This window comes from Seriola lalandi, unplaced genomic scaffold, assembly GCF_002814215.2.
Source record: "Seriola lalandi dorsalis isolate HSWRI2012SDOR001 ecotype SW California unplaced genomic scaffold, Sedor1 jcf7180002054901, whole genome shotgun sequence".
Taxonomy (NCBI): domain Eukaryota; kingdom Metazoa; phylum Chordata; class Actinopteri; order Carangiformes; family Carangidae; genus Seriola; species Seriola lalandi.
In genome coordinates this window covers 5937274-5957041 of record NW_019525453.1, presented here as the reverse complement: position 1 = coordinate 5957041, position 19768 = coordinate 5937274, and the positions used below count along the sequence as shown (strand labels likewise).

General features: G+C 39.2%; 2 protein-coding genes across 3 annotated transcripts in view; one reads left to right on the top strand and one right to left on the bottom strand.

Annotated features, from left to right (window-relative positions):
- Positions 1-3116: 3116 nt before the first annotated feature.
- Positions 3117-9304, bottom strand: LOC111672582 (sterile alpha motif domain-containing protein 12-like). The gene is made up of 4 exons (XM_023430030.2): positions 9201-9304; positions 5392-5538; positions 5042-5182; positions 3117-4617 (listed from the first exon to the last, which is right to left on the bottom strand). Exons 2-4 carry the CDS (start codon positions 5510-5512, stop codon positions 4601-4603), a joined length of 279 nt encoding a protein of 92 aa, XP_023285798.1. The 5' UTR covers positions 5513-5538; positions 9201-9304; the 3' UTR covers positions 3117-4600.
- An 883-nt stretch (positions 9305-10187) lies between these two features.
- Positions 10188-19768, top strand: part of scara5 (scavenger receptor class A, member 5 (putative)) — a 92445-nt gene continuing 82864 nt past the window's right edge. Inside the window, exons 1-2 of one of the 2 annotated variants that reach the window (XM_087180363.1) lie at positions 10188-10495; positions 16241-16358. In XM_087180363.1, coding sequence (XP_087036489.1) covers positions 16247-16358 — 112 coding nt within the window. In that variant the 5' untranslated portion in view covers positions 10188-10495; positions 16241-16246. Of the gene's footprint in view, positions 10496-16236; positions 16359-19768 lie in introns of both variants that reach the window. The other variant, XM_023430023.2, reaches the window with a different exon arrangement.

Below are 19768 nucleotides of genomic sequence, written 5' to 3'. Positions count from 1 at the left end.
CTCCCAGTTAGCAAAAAGGCAAAAGTGTTGATAAACCAGTAGCAAAAGGGCTGCAAATCCACTATTGCTAGCAGAATATCTATGATTAAGAACAATGCAATCTTTTGAGCCTATTGAAAATGGGGTATTTGTTTTTAAAATTCTACTTATTATATTAATGTATATAATATTAATTATATCAATGTATATAAACCAATATAAATACGTAATGAATCTATCTATCTAGGTTGAATTTCGATTTTTGAGTGTGTCAACAAGATTAGCAATGAGGTAACCATCTAAGAATAATGTGTAAATGTAAATAATGTGCTAAAGCTAACAGTAGGCTAGGAGGGTTTTTCTGTTTGTGTTTTTCATTCAGCCAACATATAATTGTAATGTTAGCCATGCCAGTATTATGTTAGCTTTGTACCCTGTTGCGTTAGCTTGCCAGCAGCTCCACTACAATAACTTGTCCTGTTTGCTGACATTTGCAAACTAGCAAGCCAGGAATGCAAATAAATCACTCTCTAATCCCCGTCACCGCCAGCAGTTTTCACAGAGGAAGAAACAGGCTCATGTTGCTGGAAGCCAACAGCCAATTTTCAAGGTGTAACAGAAACATAATGTGACAAATTACTGCTCCCAGGGAGTCATAATTAGAGCTGATAATGTTACTTTTTTAATTACTGCTGTTAGTAGCCCGGCACCGCTGTAGAGTGAAGTGAGCAGCAGATTCCAGGCATGGCCTCCTCAACTTTCACATCCCCTCTGAACTCATGGTGACCTTCTCTCTTCTTCCTCCCTGCTTAGTGGCCTGACGCTAACTAATTTTTCTTTCAGAAACTATTGATCTTTCTCTCCCTGGTGCATCTATGAATAAATCACAAACAAAGTGACAAAGAGGCTGCCGCGGCCGCAAGACGCTGAAGGACTGAGGGGGAGGAGGAGGAGGCTCTCAGCTGACTTTCAGCTGGCCTGCTTGAAACACAGCCTTGGCTTGGTTGGTTTGAGCGATGGAAAAAGATATATTTTTCATGGCTGTGCTCGTATGTGGATTTCTCTGAACAGTAATTTTTAGCTTTTCTTTCTAAGCTGATCTTTGTCCCATCAGCCAAATCCGTTTATGTATGTTTGCCTGTCCATTTTACAGGAATAAGTGGTTAGATGATAAGATTGAAATATGACTTGAAAATATGCAATACATACATACTGCAAATATCTACTAAATCCATAAAAAGTGAACAAAAAAACATGTTAATGTTTAAGTGTCTGGGCTGCATCAACATCCTGTAGTACTGTAAAATAAAGCATGAACTTTAAATGAATGAACTTTAAAAAAACTTGATTTCAATGATATGGATATTTAGAGCATATTAGATTAGACATACAAAATTGTTTTATTTATGCTCAAAAAAGCAAATATGCATATTTTATTTATTTGAATTGACCATTTTTAATAAATTGGAATTAACTGAATTTGCATCTGTTTATGTAGCGTCAGACTTTCCATTTTGGCTCCGTCGTCAGGGTCACTGGTGTTTTTCATCATCCCCTTCACTCTATCAGTGAGGTGGATTTACGTTTGTGCTGAGTAAACGCTTCCCCCAGCCACGCCACGCCAAATCAAATGTCACACCATCTCCTGGGGTATTAATCACACTTACACACACACACACCCAAATGCACACAATCAGGGCCAGAAACAGAAGGAAAAAGACAGAAAAGGTCACTTGATAGGAAGTTTGGTATTCTGGAAACATGTATATAATTGTAAACATGCATTCTGAATCTCTCACACACAGCAGCAGCTTGTTACGTTTTCATAAGCATGTTGCCCTTAAGAGCAGCACGCCTGTTCCTCTTTGCATTTCTGGGTGTAAGATAGAAAATCTTTTGTGCATAATTGTATTATGTTTCCATGGAGCTCAAACAAATTTTTTGGTATAATAAAGGCTCTTTTTCCTTGCTTTTATGTTTCTCTCACTGACCCACCGGTAGGTCAGCCACAAACTCACCATGTGAAGCCAAACATTATTCAAACTCGCAGAACTTTATTTTAAATTCTAGCAGAGAACCAAATATTTGGAGCGATATCAAATACAATACGCTTAATTTGGGGGAAATGTGAATCTATTTGTTTGAATATTTTTTTAAAAAGCTGTCATATAGCAACAATGAAGGGCTACAACAAGCTGAAAATAGACTTTAATTGATAGTAAAAGACAAGCTGTTGTTACAGTGAAGCTGACCTTTGACCATTTGGATATGATATCCACTGATGTCACTTCATCATTTTATTTTTTTTAAGATATTTGTGATAAATTGTGTCCTAGTTAGCATAAACATTTTCGAGTTATGTGAGGTCACAGTGATCTTGACCTCTGACCACCAAATTCCTATCCATTCATCCTTGAGTCTAAGTGAATGTTTCCAAGCACAACCTGCTGACAAGTGTTTTAAGACAGACTGGAAAAAATGTGAACCTAATATAAGAAATTGATTCATTTGTTTCGGAACTTCACCTTCACTGGACAATAAATTTGTAAAGAAAGGCACGAAAACATCACAAAATCTGGGCTGTAACTGTTGGACACAGTGTCTTAGAACGACCAGCCCCTTCACACAGTTTTACATTTCCTCATTAGTGTCAACAAAAGGTAATTTCTTTCAAAACTGGCAAATAGCTTTTAAAAAAAAAAAAACTTCTGTGTGGTGGTGCAACTGTTGAATTACAGTCAGGCTGATATACGGCTGATGCCATGGATGTGATGCAGTTTGATTACATTTTTATTGCGTAGTTCATCAACATTACACTTGCTGTAGCCTGCAGTCTGTGACATGCTGATCTGGGCTGCGCACAAGTATGCATTAGTGTTTTTATTATTATGACCTTTAGTTTTAGGAGTCCTAGATCTTTCACAGTGGTCTACCTCTGACACTCCTCCAGCCAGATGGGGAGAGGGTCGCAGAGCAAATACTGAATGCTGTATGTATGAGAGGCTGCAGCTGTAAAAGCAGAAAGATGACAAACAAATGACTGATGATTACACTGACGTAGAACAAGTGGAGTCTGTCTGCCAACGAGACAGATGACTTAAAGAGAAAACAGAAGAAAGAAAACTGCAGACGCGGTGTTGTTGCCAAGGCAGCACTTTTAATTCAGCTGACCATACTGTAGCAGTGCCATGACAAAATGCTCGGAAATAAACATGACCTTTTATGTAATACAGATGCAGTAACATTGATGATATAGTTCACACAAAAAGGAGGCCAACATCATAAATAAAGGAAACAGGGAATTATATTTAAAAAAAAAAAGAGTGTCAGAAAATTGTAGGACCACTTGTATCAACCAGAACATATCAAGCTAGAATTACGGCCTTGTTGCAGTTTATATGTTTGTCCAGACTCATGTAATATATGTAGTGAGGACTGTGAAGGAATCTAATAAAAGGTATTAAGTGTATTTTATCATAATTAGTATATGAATTCTTGCGTTACGGCCAAGTTCAGGTCACAGTAACCTTGACGTTTGGCCGCCAAAATCGAATCCGTTCATCGTTGAGTTCAATTGAACGTTTGTACCATTCTAGGACATGAGAATGGGCGGACGGACAGACGGACAGATGGACAACCCGAAAACCCAAAATGCTGTCAACAGCAAGAGGATAAAAAAAATGGCATCAAACCCAGACAACATCAGTGGATTTTTTCACGTCACAAAAAATAACACATTGTTTGTGGCTCATCAGTCAAAAATAAAGAGACAAATAAAAACAGCAGATTCAAACCAGCAGCTGGATTGTGTGAGCAGAGAGCAGACAGACAGTAGCAGAAAGTTACTGTTTGGATTCAGCTTTTCTTATCTTGACACACTGAAATGTTTAAAGGGGAAAACTCACCACTTTCCCTTCGTCTTTCTGCGTCTTCCTGTAATCCCCCTGTTTTCCTGAGAGTTAAATTACTGCTGCAGGAGAGGAACTATCACTCAGGATACATGTGAGGTCACACCCTACTACTTCTACAAACCTTTTCTGGTTATTTTCAGACCTTCTTTTGATTTCATTTAACTAATTATCCCTTCCACAGTTTAGTAGAAGTGTCTGATTTAGGTGTGACCTTGTTTAACTAGTAGGTGTCATAGGTTACATAACTGACCGCTAATGTCCTAATATTTTGAGATCGGCATGAAAAAAATGTGATCACAGCATTATCTGTTGTCGGAAATACAATAGAAGCTGTTATTCTGAGTAGTTAACAACTGTAAGGGGACTAATGGATTCTCAATATTCAGTACATTGAATACAATATTTTATAATACTACATTGGAATAAAAACCCACTATAGAGAGAAAAAAGACAGAGACTAATGGACAGTGAGGCTCAGAAAAAGACAGACAGAAACTAATCTCATCCGTCCGCGCAGATCAGATTTCATACAGGAAATAGGTTTCTTTCTCGTCATTCCTCATCGATTCTTCTTTCTCTTCACCTTCTCTCCGTGTTTTCTGTCACTCCCACATTTCTCTCTCCTTCAAACGGATGAATGGATGGAAGGGAAATAATAAATAAAAAAAAAAAAAAAGTAAGCTTCAATTCCTCTGAAGATTTATTCTCTGCTATGGAGCAAAACAGTCTGGAGAGGAGAAAAGAGCACGAATAAAACACAAGTTTGAAAGCCAGTTTCTCTTCTTGAACATAAAAAGCTACACAACAATTAAATGTTTGACTGTTTTGGGGGATTTGGTGACATGTTTTTTTTTTTTTTTAAACTATAAGTGTGAGTTTGATTGAAAATAAAATGTGTTTTGACTGCGAGGGGAAGAAACCTGCTGGAAAAGCTTTTCCTGTGTATCCGTGCATGGTTTCTTGTGAATACCTGTGCATACTCAAACATGGAAATGACGGTCCACACCAACACCAATGAAAACTACCTGCACTTACTATGCAGAGTTGCTTTCAGAGTGCAGAGTCGTCAAAAAAAAAAAACTTTCTTACTACAGCTGTATCAGTTTGTATCTCAGCTGCAGCCTGAAGACAGAGTCATTTGGCATTCTCACCAGAGCAGATGTCACTGAGTTCATTGATTTCCTCCTGAACTCTGAGGAGGAGGAGGTCCTGCAAGATTTCCTGCTGCTGCTCCTCAGCTTCCACCCCGAGAAGCTCCAGGTGATGATCCTTTAATCTCAGCAATGCACGGCCTGCAAATTCATTCACAAGCGCGGTGTGTGTCGAGCGTAACTCAGGAGTACTCAAAGTAAACTAAACTAAAACCCATAGTACATTCAGGGCTGAATTTTCAACATTCGCTTCAACAAAACTTTAAAAATAAATTCTATATACAAACTGCAGACAAAAGTTATCGTCTCGTACCAGTGAAACAAGCTGAATTTAAAAGCACGAGTTGTACCTGATATGGCGTGTTTAATGATGGCTTTCTGGAGGGTGCTCATCTGGGTTGGATACTGCTCCTGCACCCACTCCAACACTTCCTCCACCGTCCACGACGACACTCGCTTTGACAGGCCCATCACCCCACAACCACATCAGAGACACCCTGAAAAAAAACAGAACCAGCGTGATGGAGAGGGACATTTTCAGCCTCTTGAATGTTTGTCTTCCAGTGCCACTCTTGTAAGCTCCTTCTTATCAGGTAAAAACTTAAAAATGCAACACATTATATCATACAACATCTCTCTCTCTCTTTTTTACCACTTTGTTCGGTTGTGTCTTCATGCTCAGCTTGTGTTTTTAAAGACACAATCCAGTTTGATTACAACCTGCATCTTATTTTTGGGCCATTATTCCTGTTAGGAATGATGCCACTGAACTCAACCAGTTAATGATATGACCAAAAACAGGACGAAACACGAGCGGTTAGAGAGTCAGACAGGTTTTAGACGACTATCATGTTAGCAAAAACTAATTTGGAGATAAAGACGAAGGTAAACTGAAATCATAACCCAAACTGTCTGTTGTAAACATCCATCACGGTTTGCAGACTGATATCCTGCTCCAACTTTGACCTACTGTACTGACTGTTTGTGTCTGGAATTAAAGCAAGTTTAAAATGGTGATTTGCCCAAACTCCAAATAAAGATGTTTAGATAATCCGGCTAAACTGTTGGTTTATGTCGGCATTAACTCAGTATTATGATAACTAATAGATATAATGACCAAAGTTCAGAAGATAAAACCATAACTTAATAATCCATAGTTTCCTATAATATTTCGATAGTACAAGTCAGCATGAGAGTTTGTCAGGAGGCTGGGACACTTCACTTCCTATGCGCAGCACTGCAACTGATTCTCATTTTTATTACTGATGATTCTATATATGATTTTTCCATTTAATCAGTTAATAGTTTACTCCAATCCTCACCGTCATAATTTCACAGGACCCAAGTCGTCCTAAAAGTGCTTGTTTTTTCAAACCAACAAAAATCTGTTTACAATGATATAAAACAGAGAAAATGAGAACATACTAGCATGTAACAAGCAAGTATTTGGCTTTTTTTTTTTTTTTTTGCCTGATGAATGACTAAAATTGTTTTGTCATTCCATTAATTGACTAAATTTCAGATCAAATCAGCACTACATGTGTACCAGGAGATTTTTATCCCAGGAAAAAAACAAAAAAATAACCAAATGTTCTGCATAGGAAGAAGAAAATCTCGTTATTATCATCATCTAATTGTTGATTAAAAAAAAAAAACATGCAAAACGTGCCTATGATCATTAGAGTTCACCAGAGCAGAATTTGAGCTCAGCCGCCATCCGCTGCAGCAGCGAATGTGAGCGCATTAGCCGAGGACACTGTTGCCTGTGGTAGAGCCTCAAACGTGAGGAAATGTCATATTCTCCTGATATTTAATGCTTTGGATTAAATTTCCTTCTCATGTGGTGTCACCTACTTACTCGCTATAAGCCTGTTTTCCAGTGATTAATTTGACAACCTCCTGAACATGATGACAAATAGCTGAGCATGGCTTCTATGCCTGCACTTCACTTGGCTCTCCTCCCAGCCGTATCCTCATGGGCCGAACCGCTATAGGGCGAAAACTGTTGATGTGACCTTTTCAGCGGCCAGTCTACTTATTGGGTTATAAATATAAGAATGTAATTTCCTGTGTTAATTAAGGGAGCGGCGTGATTGGCCGGAGCAGTAACTAGGTCCCAGCGGGGTAACTGACATACAAAGAGTGAAGACCTTAACACCGGGGCAAAGAGACAGAGGAAACGTCCCTTCAGAGTCGGTGCGAGCTTCTTACTGTAGGTTTTATGCGCGAGGGCAGCATTTCTTGAACTATACAGCTCCCAAACTTGGCTCCCAGTGGGTCTATATCTACAGGGGGAATAAAGCGACTGGTATACAGCTTGTCTTCTTTGCTCTGAACCATTTCCTTTTACATCCACTCTGGCCCAGTTACAGCTGAATCAGGCCTTGTAAACAAAAGTAATATGCAGTAACAAGCAGGGTGGAAAATTGGCTCTTTGTAACCACTCACTGCCACTCCTTGCTTTATTGAACTGCAACTTATTAACTTACTCTGAACAATTAATCCCAAACTGATGTGTTTAAATCCAAGTTAAACACCTTTAGCAGCTGAACTGTGCTTTAAGTGATGATAATCTGACTGAAATGTGAGCCTGATGTCTTCTTCACCTGCTGCAACACTCCACTTCTCTTCATATCTGTTCCTGCCTCCATCTCCTCCTCCTCTGACTGTTTTATGGAGCTTCAGGGTGGCAAAGTGGAAGCGAACATGTGGGCAGTTCTGTTTGTTTTCTCACCAGCTTGATTTCATTGACAACAAATGAAACTATAATTCAAGCATGACACCATGGGGCGGTCAAAAAAAAAAAAGTGTCTGATGTTGTAAACAGAAGCCAGTGCATTAATATCACTATGGGAGCTTCATAAAAGGCTTTTTAAAAACATTTTTATCACCTATAACTTAAAACTGCTACGTTAGGTGGGTGTGGGTGTTTTTCTCCAGGCGTGAGTGTGACTTCAGTCTTAATATCTGGTGTGGGGGTGGGTGTAATTCATCTATAGTGTCAATACAGAACCTGAGTTCTGATACTGATAGCAAAGCAATATGTTTTTGATACTTTATTTGAGAAATATAAACATGTGTCTTGACAAAACCCCCTTTTCATAAAGATGTTGTTGTCTAATTCTGGCAAAATGATGATTTAAATCAGAAAATGTCTGATCAAAGAACAGTAGAATACAAGTATGAACAAGCATATCAGACTTATTTGGAAACACAGATATATTTTTAGTGTGTGCCAAATTTGTTGTTTAATATTTCCAGCCTTAATATTGTGATTTTCAATTTACATCCCTCAAGAAAAAAGATGAATATTAGCATCTTCATACAAACATACATCCAAGTAAAACCTCAGACAGCCATCATGTCTTGTGGCTTGTTTAAATCTTTCTCTTTTTCATAGGACTACAGATACAAAGATGTAATCCTACCACCTTGTGGTCTCTTGCAGAAGTACAGCAACTCTTGAGCAAGATTTTAAAATACTAGCTTTTATGTGAGCAGTTATTCAAGAGGCCCAACTTTGTTAAGAGCCAAGGCTTGGTCCCTAATCAGCTTTTCTCCATATGACATGATGCAATCTGGCCTTGATGCACTCTCTCTCCTATGGTAGAAGGTTTAGGCCAATTTCTGTTCATAATTTGAACAATTACAGCTTGACTTTGTTTTTCTTTTCAGCAAATAGCAAAACATGAACTCACCAAACGTGTGTGAGAACGTGTTGAGGTTTTCCATAACATCTCATACATTCATAATTACCTCACATCACGCTGTTTAATGCTGTAACAGCTGTATGTAAAAACTCAGAAGGAGCTGATAAAATGGCTGTAAATGTTGACAATTTGACTAGTTAAGGTATGTTCTTGTAGACATGCGATTGCCGAATTGAAGCAATCACTCTCAAATGTCTTTACTGGGCTAAAACATGTGTGTACCCGCGCTTATAAATTACCCCTCGTTAAAATATCAGAATTTTGAATGGAATTTGGCGTGCCACTGTGTGAACATCTGAAGACGGGCCCGCCCCGCGGTTTACAGTACCCCAGCGGTGTACAGTAAAAAAATCTTTCAACATCTAACATTCAAAATCGTCTGCAGGGTTTAAAACACAATGTCAGCTTCACAAACTTTGTGCAGGTGTTCAATCAAAAGTTGTATCTACCTCAAGCCCGGTCCGTTTGGTATTGATAAAACATTAACGGCGGCCCTTGTCTGTACCTGTCCAGTCCATGAAGTGTTACAATAGGTACATTCTTTCGTTTTCCCAGCTCCACCCACCACAGAGCCCACTCCCGCTGTAGGCTACAAGTGCGCGTGATGCATTCAATTCCTGTTAGAAATATTGGCATCTATGTGGAACTTTCAAATTAACAAAGGTTCAATTCTACATATATATAGCCTATATATCTTGTTGAATTATATCCAATGTGATCATATCATCATAGGACAAACGAGTACATGTACTTTGCTGAGCTATGTCTATATGTAAAGTTGTTCTTGATAACTTTTTAAAGTTATATTTTCAGGGCCCCAGGTAAGAGTACGGAAGCCTAGATATTTTTGATAATACGGAATAATTATCCCATTATCTCGAGAAAACAACGCTCTCGAGTTCAACCATGAGCATTTTCAATCAACCATGAGCACTTTTACTCTGACGACCATGAGTATTTATATAATAATGGTTTAACAAGTCTGCAGCTATTGTAGACTCACAGCTGGATTAATTCACTTTTAGATAGTTGTGATGCTACTGATTATGTATCCCCAAATTATATTGTGATAATGCTATTACTGAGCTTTTTCTTCTGGCATACTGCAGTTAGCATAATATCAACTGAAATATTGAAAGTATTGTAACCACATTTTTCTTTTATTTAGTAATATTGCTTAGTAAAAGTAATTGCCACGCTGAAACTATTTGATTTATAAATCAAAATGTATGCACCCAAATGACTATTGTTACAGCTTGAGGTGTCTGTAAAACAACACAAGCCGATATTAATGTGTTAGGTCCAGTCCATCCAACAGAGGGCGCATGCGTACAGCAGGAGGAGCAAACCTTCCTCTCCTCATCTCTCAGCTTCCTTGCCAGCTGGTCGACAAGCAGAGCAAACTCCACCTGGAATTTTGTGATGGTCACGTGACGATGTTGTGGGTATATTACGCCAAATGTCGGAGTTCGTTTCTCCACTGAAGAGCTGCTGACTGTCTCTGTCCCTGTATCTGCGGCGTTCAGACAGGCCGTGCACGGTGCAGCGTTTTTACTTTGCCTGACCCGTTCAGTTCACTGCAGTGGTAAATGACACTGTGACAGCTGACGGACTGAAGGGACAGAAACCTGGAGTTTCAGCATCAAGACGCAACTTTTTGTGGGAAATTATGAGAAACGTGGAGCAGTGATTTAAAAAAAAAAAAAAAAAAAAAAAAAAAAAATTCCATTTGACAGCTGACAAGGTGAGAGAAGAACTTTTTGGTGTTTTATGTCGTGCAACCTAATATGACAAAGTGTTCAAACTTGTGTCACCTGCAACATAAGTTCAGAAAACTGCATTTACACCTGTATATCTGCACAAATAATGCATCATTAGGTGCATAGACTTGGTGGAAGCTTAGTTTGGTGATTAACACCCTAATATGTTGAGTGTTAACAGGTTAATGACATTTGTCCAGCATCTGAAAAACACTGCAGTACTGTAAAGTCAGCACATGATTTACTGTTGGGTTCTCTGTGGGCCTCATTCTGACCTTTTCTGCTGACAACCGGGTTTGACATCTGTGAAATATTTTATTACGATTAGGTTAAATGACAAGAGTTCAACATCTGATCTACTGCATGTAATTTGTTGGGGCAGAGTGTTATAGTATGAAAGGTCAGACAATGCACATTTAATGGAACTCATCCGCAGAAAATTGCTGCTTTGTGTTTCGGCGGTCATGGGTGAAGTATCCCTGCCTTTAATTAACCAAGAAAAATGGGTTAATGTTGCACATGGATGAATGAGCGATGACATGGTATGTTTGCTATGTATAGACAGAAAGGATGGTGCTTTCAAGTGCTTTAACTAACCCCCCTGCTTTGAAGTTTTAGAGGTTGTAAAATCAGCTTGTGAGCTTTTATTGGCAAAATAATATAAAAAGACCCTTAGTTTTTTTTTTTTTATTGTTAATGTGTTTTAATTGTTATGAAAAGGCTAAATACACCAAGTCAGTGAGTCTACATGTGTCAGACATTAACTTGTGACTTCTTTAGAAACTTTTGAGGCAGATTTATACACATTACACCACCAGCATTGTGTCCTTGATGCCTGCTCTGTTCAGTATTATCGTTCAAATCTCATTTTCAATAGCTGTCCAGGCAGCAGAGACCACACGCAACTGCTTCCCTCTGACCTGGCAGATAATCGGATGCTCAGTTGGGGGCAAATTTTAGGACGCGACGACGCATGACTAGATAATTGTTTCCTTTCTTGCTGAGTGAATCTCCAGTCTCTCTCTCTCTCTCTCTCTCTCTCTCTCTCTCTCTCTCTCTCTCTTTCTCTTTCTCTAAGTTCACCACACTGCCCACTCTCTGGCTCTGTGCATTTTCTATGGAGTTAACTGAACCCAAAGAAGCTGCGTGGAGCTGCTGCAGAGTCTCTTCTCAGCTTTCACCAGCAAAACTCTCACTGTTTACAAAGTGTAGTTATCAAATCGATCGATATGGATTCACTTTGATAAAAAACTATGGCTTTTGCTCCCACTCACAACAATCAGAAAATGTTGATGCAAACAAGACATGTAATTCACAGTCCCCGTATCAGCTTTTTTTTTTTTAGCCCAAGTACCAATATGAAGCTGTGTCAATGAAACTAAAACATACATTACATTCTGATCAGCCAAAGGTAAGAACTACCTTCCTTATCATTGGTTTAAAACTTGCTGCTATTGCAGGAATCTTTAATGTCGAGCTGCCAATGTTAAAAATGATTGGGTAAATGAGGTGAGCACACACATTAAAGCTATTAATTGTTGGTTTTTTTGGCCACTTGGGGGCAGCGGAGCAAAGCGTAATCACAACTCTGACATATTATTACTTCAAGTTGATATGGTGAACATGTTGGCCAACAGTTGCCTCTTTGCACACTCAGCAGATAAGAAACAACATTATCATTCATCTGGAGTCATGTTAGTCATCACTGGATAGATGTAAGTCCAATATTCACTTACTTCCTTTTTAGCTTTGTTTTGGTCTCCACAAAATCTTATAGCAGGAAATATCAGGTTTCAGTGGCTGAAACTAGCTAGCTAGCATCACATAGCTTAGGGTCTTATGTTGAATTTATAAGATCTTCTTTGTTGAAAAGAGTTGCCTGCGGCTGCTAGAAATGGGAATGATGCAAGCGGTGAGAGTGAACCAGAACAGTAAAGCTGTGGGCTGTTAAACCAAAACAGTGAGCTCAAAGATCCTAAAACTCTTCACAAGTGGGACTGCACATTCAGCATAATCAATTCTCCCATTTTTAATATAAAATCATAAATAATGTCCCTAATCATTGTCATGTTTTCATTTTGTTCAGACCTGGATTTCAACTTAGGAGGTCCATGAGATCCAAAATAACTACCTGACACCTGAACACCCTGAGTGTCAAATAGTTAATTAATGAGACGTAGATAGATAGATACAGTAGATAGATACAGTAGATAGATAGATAGATAGATAGATAGATAGATAGATAGATAGATAGATAGATAGATACTTTATTTATCCCCTAGGGGAAATTCGTGTATGACAACACTTTGTCTTCAGTGGAGCTTTGATTCTTCTTGGCTTGTTGTCACACTGGCTCTTGAACTGTTTGGAGTTATTGGATGGAGCTCCAAGAACGACAGCCCCCGGTCATTGGAGGGATGAAGAAAGTAGAAATCCACTTCCCAAAAAGGTTCAGTAACATTTAAATCAGATTAAAGAGAAGGCCAAAGGGAATCCAGCGCAACGAGTAACAGCTGATATTGAGCATTAGAGCCTTCTTTGGTATTTTTAATCAGGTGGAAATGCGGATGAATGAAAAAGATGTAGACAGTGTACAATTTTTTTTTTTACGGCTGCTGGTTCAATGCTTCTACAAGGTCAGACATGTGGAGACTTGGGTTTGGATATACAGTGCTATGAAGGCAGTAGTTTTCAAAGCCTTTTGTCACTCGGGGTCAGTGCTACTCCTGGAGGATGCTCTGGTGGTTCACCTGTTTTGTCGTGTTTTGAGTGAAATAGCCCTTTAAATCAGACACATACACATCTTAAATTTCATGTGGTGTTTCTATTATTTTATCTCTTCTGATGTAGAGATAGTGAGAGCAGACGGAGGTGGCTGCTTTTCCTTTCCCACCGTCCTCTGATGGCACTGAGTAACAGGGAGCGACTGAGTGTGTGATAAGAATGTTATATCCCACCACACTCAAGTGTAATTAGAAGATAACTCAGCTCATGAATGCACCCACACATGCTGTAGACACAGATGCACACGAGCGCGTATACATGGGGGGTTTAGTGGATCTCCTAGCAGCCCTAATGGTTCCTGCCTAGCTTCAGTCTAAATGTCAACCTAACCCCTCTAGCCCCTCTGTAATGACAAAGTCCAGACTGAGCACTTTTTAACGACTTTGTCAAACACTCACAGATCCGCCACAGGGGCTTGTGGGAGTTTAACACCCACCGACTCCTGACTACAGCGGATTTAATTTTATCCCTCAGAGATGTCCACATCTTACGCAGACATCTCTGTCATGAGTCTTATCTATTTGTTCTGTGTTCCCCTTTCGCTTTATTCATATTTGGTTTGCATCATGTGTAGCGTGGGAAACCCTGTGCAAACTTTGAAGAGCAAACGCGCTCGACTCGGAGTAAATAGTGCGGTGTGTGGCTACGAGGTGATGTGAAAAAGCTGTGAAGGTTGTTCATTAAGGGAGAAACTGATTGCGATTCATTACCACTTCAATTCTTCACGGATAAAAAGTGAAATTCAACTTGCTTCAAATGATAAAATTGACCTATACCAGAAGCTGTGTGCCAGACTCAGCAATGGCTGCACCTGCTGGATGACATTGCCCCCCCCCCCCTGTGTTTTTAAAAAGTGGAATTCACTCCTCATGATGATAAGTGGCTTCTGAGACACTTTGCTCTCCCAGGAAATCTTTTCATTAGATTTATGTTCCCATTTGGCCCCTGGTTTTGAAAGGAGGACTTGTTGGACTCCTGCCATAACTATATCTGTCAAAGCACGCTTCATTCTTCATGTTATGTTGTTAAATAGTTGAGATGCATATATCACAGCTGCTTAAGATTCAGTTACAGTTCTGGAGCAAGTGTTTTTTATGAGTCAGATGTTAGCAAACTGTTACTGGACACTGGATTTTGCTGATACCGGTACTGATATCATTTATATGATATGAATATATGATATGAATATATCGATATATATTAAAAACATTAATTCTAATATGAATTCCTTAAATTTGCTTGGAAACTTGGATACCTTGTGTCCACAAAGGTCCAGGATTTAAGGTAATTAAATCCAAATTTAATGAATATAGTGTTAAATTGTCTATGAACCGTATTTTTAACCCTTTTGTGACCAATTCTGCAATTATGCCACGTCTTCGTTTGATGTAATGATCTCATGTCATAAACATGAGAGTCTTTCCCATCTCGATCATCCTTCTCATATGTGAAGGCAGCATGCCTGGGCTCACTTGGATGAAAAGCCTGGACATCTAAAAGAAGTTTGGAGTAGAACCATTGTTCCTTTGTGTTGAATGGACCCAGTTAAGTTGGTTTGGGCATTTGATCAGGATGCCTCCTGGAAGCCTCCCTGTGAAGGTATTCCAGCCACATTCAACTGGGAGGAGACCCCAGGGTGAACGAAACAGAGGGATTCTGTATCCAATCTGGCCTGGCATAAAATCTGGGGATGCCCTAAAAAGAGCTGGAGTTCGAGGCTACGGCTATTTCTGCCCGCTGCCGCTAAAACCTGGATAAGTGGCAGAAAACTGTTTAGATATGCACTGTTAATAGAGTGTTTCAAAACTGTGTCTGTTAGCTCTGTTTGTTCAGTTACCATATCCATCTGGGCTGCCATTCAAACACTACCATGGGAAAGGTGCTCTTTAGTGCACTAGCATTGTTGGACTGGCCTTATTGCATTACCAGAGAAGCCAAAGAAACTTCCACACAGTCCTCATGGCCAGTTGGTATGAAAGGTGAATCACGTCTTTCTTGCCTCATGACTGACCTTTACACAATGCTTCATGCACATTCATTCATAGCTTGTTAAAATATCTTCCTAAAAGGGCAAACGGACAGATGGAATGGGGCAAAATCACAAACCCTGTCCAAATGTGTTGGCGGAGGAAACAAATCACATAACACTGGTCTAGAGACAGCCACAATCCTCACACCAGAAGGATTTCCTTCTGTTTGTTTAGCTTGGACCTATATCTTTGTGTGTGTGTGTGTGTGTGTGTGTGTGTGTGTGTGTGTGTGTGTGTGTGTGTGTGTGTGTGTGTGGCAGTTTACAACAGAGACAAAGCTCTCTGCAGCTGGTCTACCTGATTCACAGCACTAGAGGGCAGCAATGGAAAAACGCACTTACATTTGATCTTCTGTACCAGTGAGCACCCTCAGATATAATCTTAACAACCACAACCTTGTTACTGAGCCAAACTCTCACCCAAAAATTATTTAATTATCCCCTTGACATAAAAAAAAACAACAACTTAAAGAAGACAACTTGAGAACTGGCTAAAATGTCTTCTCCTTCCAAAACTGTCCTTGTTCCTCAGATCTCAAATTGGTTTGCACCCAGATAGAAAGTATAAAAGAACACACACAGACCCTGACTCCCATCCTGCTTTGTTTCGCCCATGAATGACTATTATTATACCATCTATACAAACAACAATGTGCTCTTTTTTTCTAGATTTTGTTATTTAGTCAGACATGTTGTTTCTCTTACCAGAAACTCTCACAATCCTCCCTGTATTTTAAGACTGCTGTACCTTCCACAGTTGCACAATTTGTACTTTATTTATTTCATTCACAATACCTGTGTAATATTATTAGAGTAAGATATAGAAGATGTGGGTTTCGTTGAGGAGAGATAGCTGTGTCTTTTGTAATGAATGACAATTACACTGGATCATGCTGAATCTTTTCTGTTCAGTCAGGAGGAAATGGAGAACAAGGCCATGTATCTGAGCACGTATGAAGAGAGGGACAACGGCTCCATGTACGAAGAGGGCTACGACGGACGCAACCTGTCCAAACTCAACCTGTGCGATGAAGGTAAGAGGGAGAGTTGAGATTTGGGGAGTGGAAAAGATTGAGATGAACTTTAAGTCTTGTTGTTATCAGTTTCTCAAGCTTCTTTTTCCATCCCTACTACAGACTTGTTTATTCATTTTACAGAGAAACAGGTTTTCATTTTGAGTCCTTGTCCTCCAACAATATGTTATGTATGTTATGTTTTCTGTTGCAATAAGAAGCTCACCTCCGGAGCCTCTTGTATATTGCGAGGACAGCTTCGAATATTGTCCAACCATAAAAACAGTAGAGAAAACAGAGGTGAAAATAGGAATGCTTTTGCAACACGCTCAAGAGGGTTGAAAAACAAACAAGTAAATGTTTAGGAATTTCACTCAGACTTTTTATCTGTTGGATTTTCCGTCGAATTTTGACCAGTTTTTGACCTTTTTTTTAATTTTCTATTTCAACATTCCTCTGTGAGAAATGAAACAAAAATAATGACCCATATAAATGTGTTGTATTTACCTTTGAGCACAGAAGTCTGTCGAGACTTCGATTTTCGGAAAGGGACTTTCTACAAAACTATTTATTGGTGTACACAAACGCCCACACACACTAATAACCAAGACAGACTCTGTCAAGTATGCTAACACACACATAAACATGCACACACACACACACACAAACACACACACAGAGGCAATGCTGTCACCATTTGGCATTCGCTCTCTTCTCGTTATGGTCATCTGTGAAAGCAAGGAATGTCCAGGAGCAACATCTGTGTGTGTGTGTGTGTGTGTGTGTGTGTTTTGTGTGTGTGTGTGTGTGTGTGTGCATGTGTGTGCGTGTGTGTGTGTGTACAGGTGCAGCTGAACGAATACGCAGTTGACCCTGTGGTGTTCTCAGGTTTCGACCCAGGGCTTTGCGAGTTTTGTGGGAAAGACTTAGTGAACATTAACTGGAGAATTTGTTGACATTTTAATGGAAAGTGGACAATAGCCTCACACATCAGAAAGACTGTCCTCGTCCAGCTTCACTAATCCTAGAACATTTTCACACCTTGTTCAATTGAAGAAGATATTCCCAACCATGGAGCGCTTTATTTGGTTTGGGTAGAAATCCGTAGAAATAAGCAAAAGAAATCAGTCAGGAGGTTTCTATGAGGCCATGGCAGGGTTTTATTTAGAGTGAAATCCAACAATGATTCACACAACGGCGGGAGACAGTCTACATTATGTGTTGAACACATTGTGAATGTTGGGTAAAGAATGACTTTCATCCTGGAGGGAAAAAAAATCTGGATTTCTGGGTCGTGAGCTCTGATTTGTGTAAAGCAATTATAACAGCACATTACCATCAATTTGACAATGATATGTTAGTGTTTAGATGTACACGCATAGATTAACGCCTTCAAAGTAGTTTTTGTTGTTGTGTTTGTGCTCGCACACGTCATGTCACCGTCACCTGCCAGTTACAGAGACAGCGCCTGACTTTTATGGAATACGGCGCACTTGCCAAGCACCATGTGTGTTTGATTTGGAAAGTTGAAGTTAAGGGAACAGTGCTCTGCCCTTGTAAACTCACTAATTTCACCAGCAAATGGCCAAATACATAGACTGTGCCAGGAACTGACTCACATTGGCCCCGCTGAAAAAAAACAAAATGTGTCAAAATGGGTAAAAAAAAAAAAAAAAGGCGTTTGTTGCACCTCCAAGTTTACAAATAAAATAAACCTTTTTGCTAATCCACGACTAATCTGTTTATTACATTCACTGTCTCTTTGTCCAAACAGTGCAGTATGTTGACAATACCCTCAGCAGACAGACATGACTCAGAGAACATACATCAGTGCAATAATGTAATTCCCAAATGTGTTTACAGTAACTTGAATGAATATTGACTCTTCTGTCTCTAATGTCAGATGGAAAAGAGCAAGGTTTTGTCTTCTTATTCTCACTAGGTTGCGTTCGTGCTGTGCTGTAGATCGCAGAAACAACTGTACAAAGCATAATCTTAAATGACCCTCGACTACCATGCAAGAAAGTTTTTATTGGTGAAATAATAAGTTGATTCATTGATTAGCAAATCGACTCAAAAATGATAGAAACAAATTTAAGGGTTTAAGTCAGTTCAAGTCATCGATGCCAAAGATGCCAAACATTCTTGTAATTCCAGCCTCTCAAATGTGAGAATTTTCTGCATTTCTTTGTTTTATATTATAACTGAATGTCTCTGTTTTTGTTTTTTTTAGGCTTTTAATTACTTTGACAAAAGCTTTTTTCATATTTACATGATTAAATGTTATAGTTCTTTATAGTTTTTGTAATTTTATTCAGTTCAGATGCAGTATTTTTGAGTTTAGTTTGAGCATAAGTCGCAATTTGGGTATTGTCGTGAATTCTTTGAACTTTTGATGGACATTTTTTACTATTTTTTTGGGACAGTTTTGTGGAGTAAAAGATAGGGGATTTATTAAAAATAATAATTGATGGATTAATCGATAATGCATATATATAGTTAAAGGAACCGTCAGCAGTTTGGGAAATACCTTAGCTTAGCATAAAGACTGGGAGCAGGGGAAACAGATTGTTTGGCTCTAGTTCAAAAACACAACATTCAACGATGCAAAAGCTCACAAATTGACATATTTTATTCAGTTTCATTATCAGAAAAGTTAAAATGACAATTTGCAGGTTTAGGAGAAGTTATATGCTGTAACTGTTTCATAGCAAACAGCCAGATGCTTTGACTTCTTGTCACAGTGACACTGTTGTTAAGATAATCTTGTCCCCGCTCCAGCTTCATAACAAAAAAACAGGCCAGTGGTATCAATCTTCTCATCCAACGCTTGAAACGACAGTGAACATGCAAATTTCCTAAAATGTTTTTGTCTGTTTTTCATGAGTATGTTTGTTTGTTTTGAAGTACAGCATGAGATGAATTTAAAAGGCAGACTAGCTTGGAGTGCCATTTCTGCTCCTATACATTCCAACCATGTGACACACACACATCTGAGCCAGCTGTGTTTGTCTTACACTGGTAGAGTGGGTGTTCTTCATCATAGAGGGGGAAGTGTGTGTGTGTGTGTGTGTGTGTGTGTGTGTGTGTGTGTGTGTGTGTGTGTGTGTGTGTGTGTGTGCGCGCCCGCATGTGCATCAGCAACAATCCGCCAATGTCCACTGACAGATTGTCATGGCTCAAATGAAACCATGCTGTTGGGAGGCCACACTGCAAAGTCAGTGTTTATATTTAAAAGTCAGACTCAAGCCAACTTCATTCTTGTTCACAGGAAGATAGAATCTCATTATAACCACATAACATCCTAGTGGGTTTAATATTTATCATAATGTTCATGTAACATGGCCACAGTGATCCCCTGGAGATACCTGTCTGTTCACATTTCACATCCTGTCCTGGGCCAGTTTCCTTAACTCGGTAAGATATTCAAT

Bases quoted from the DNA above. Each gene is read 5' to 3' on its own strand.
- LOC111672582 (XM_023430030.2), bottom strand. From the start codon at position 5,512: ATGGGCCTGTCAAAGCGAGTGTCGTCGTGGACGGTGGAGGAAGTGTTG. The intron at 5,183-5,391 runs GTACAACTCGTG...ATGAATTTGCAG, and splicing joins CATTAAACACGCCATATCAG to GCCGTGCATTGCTGAGATTA.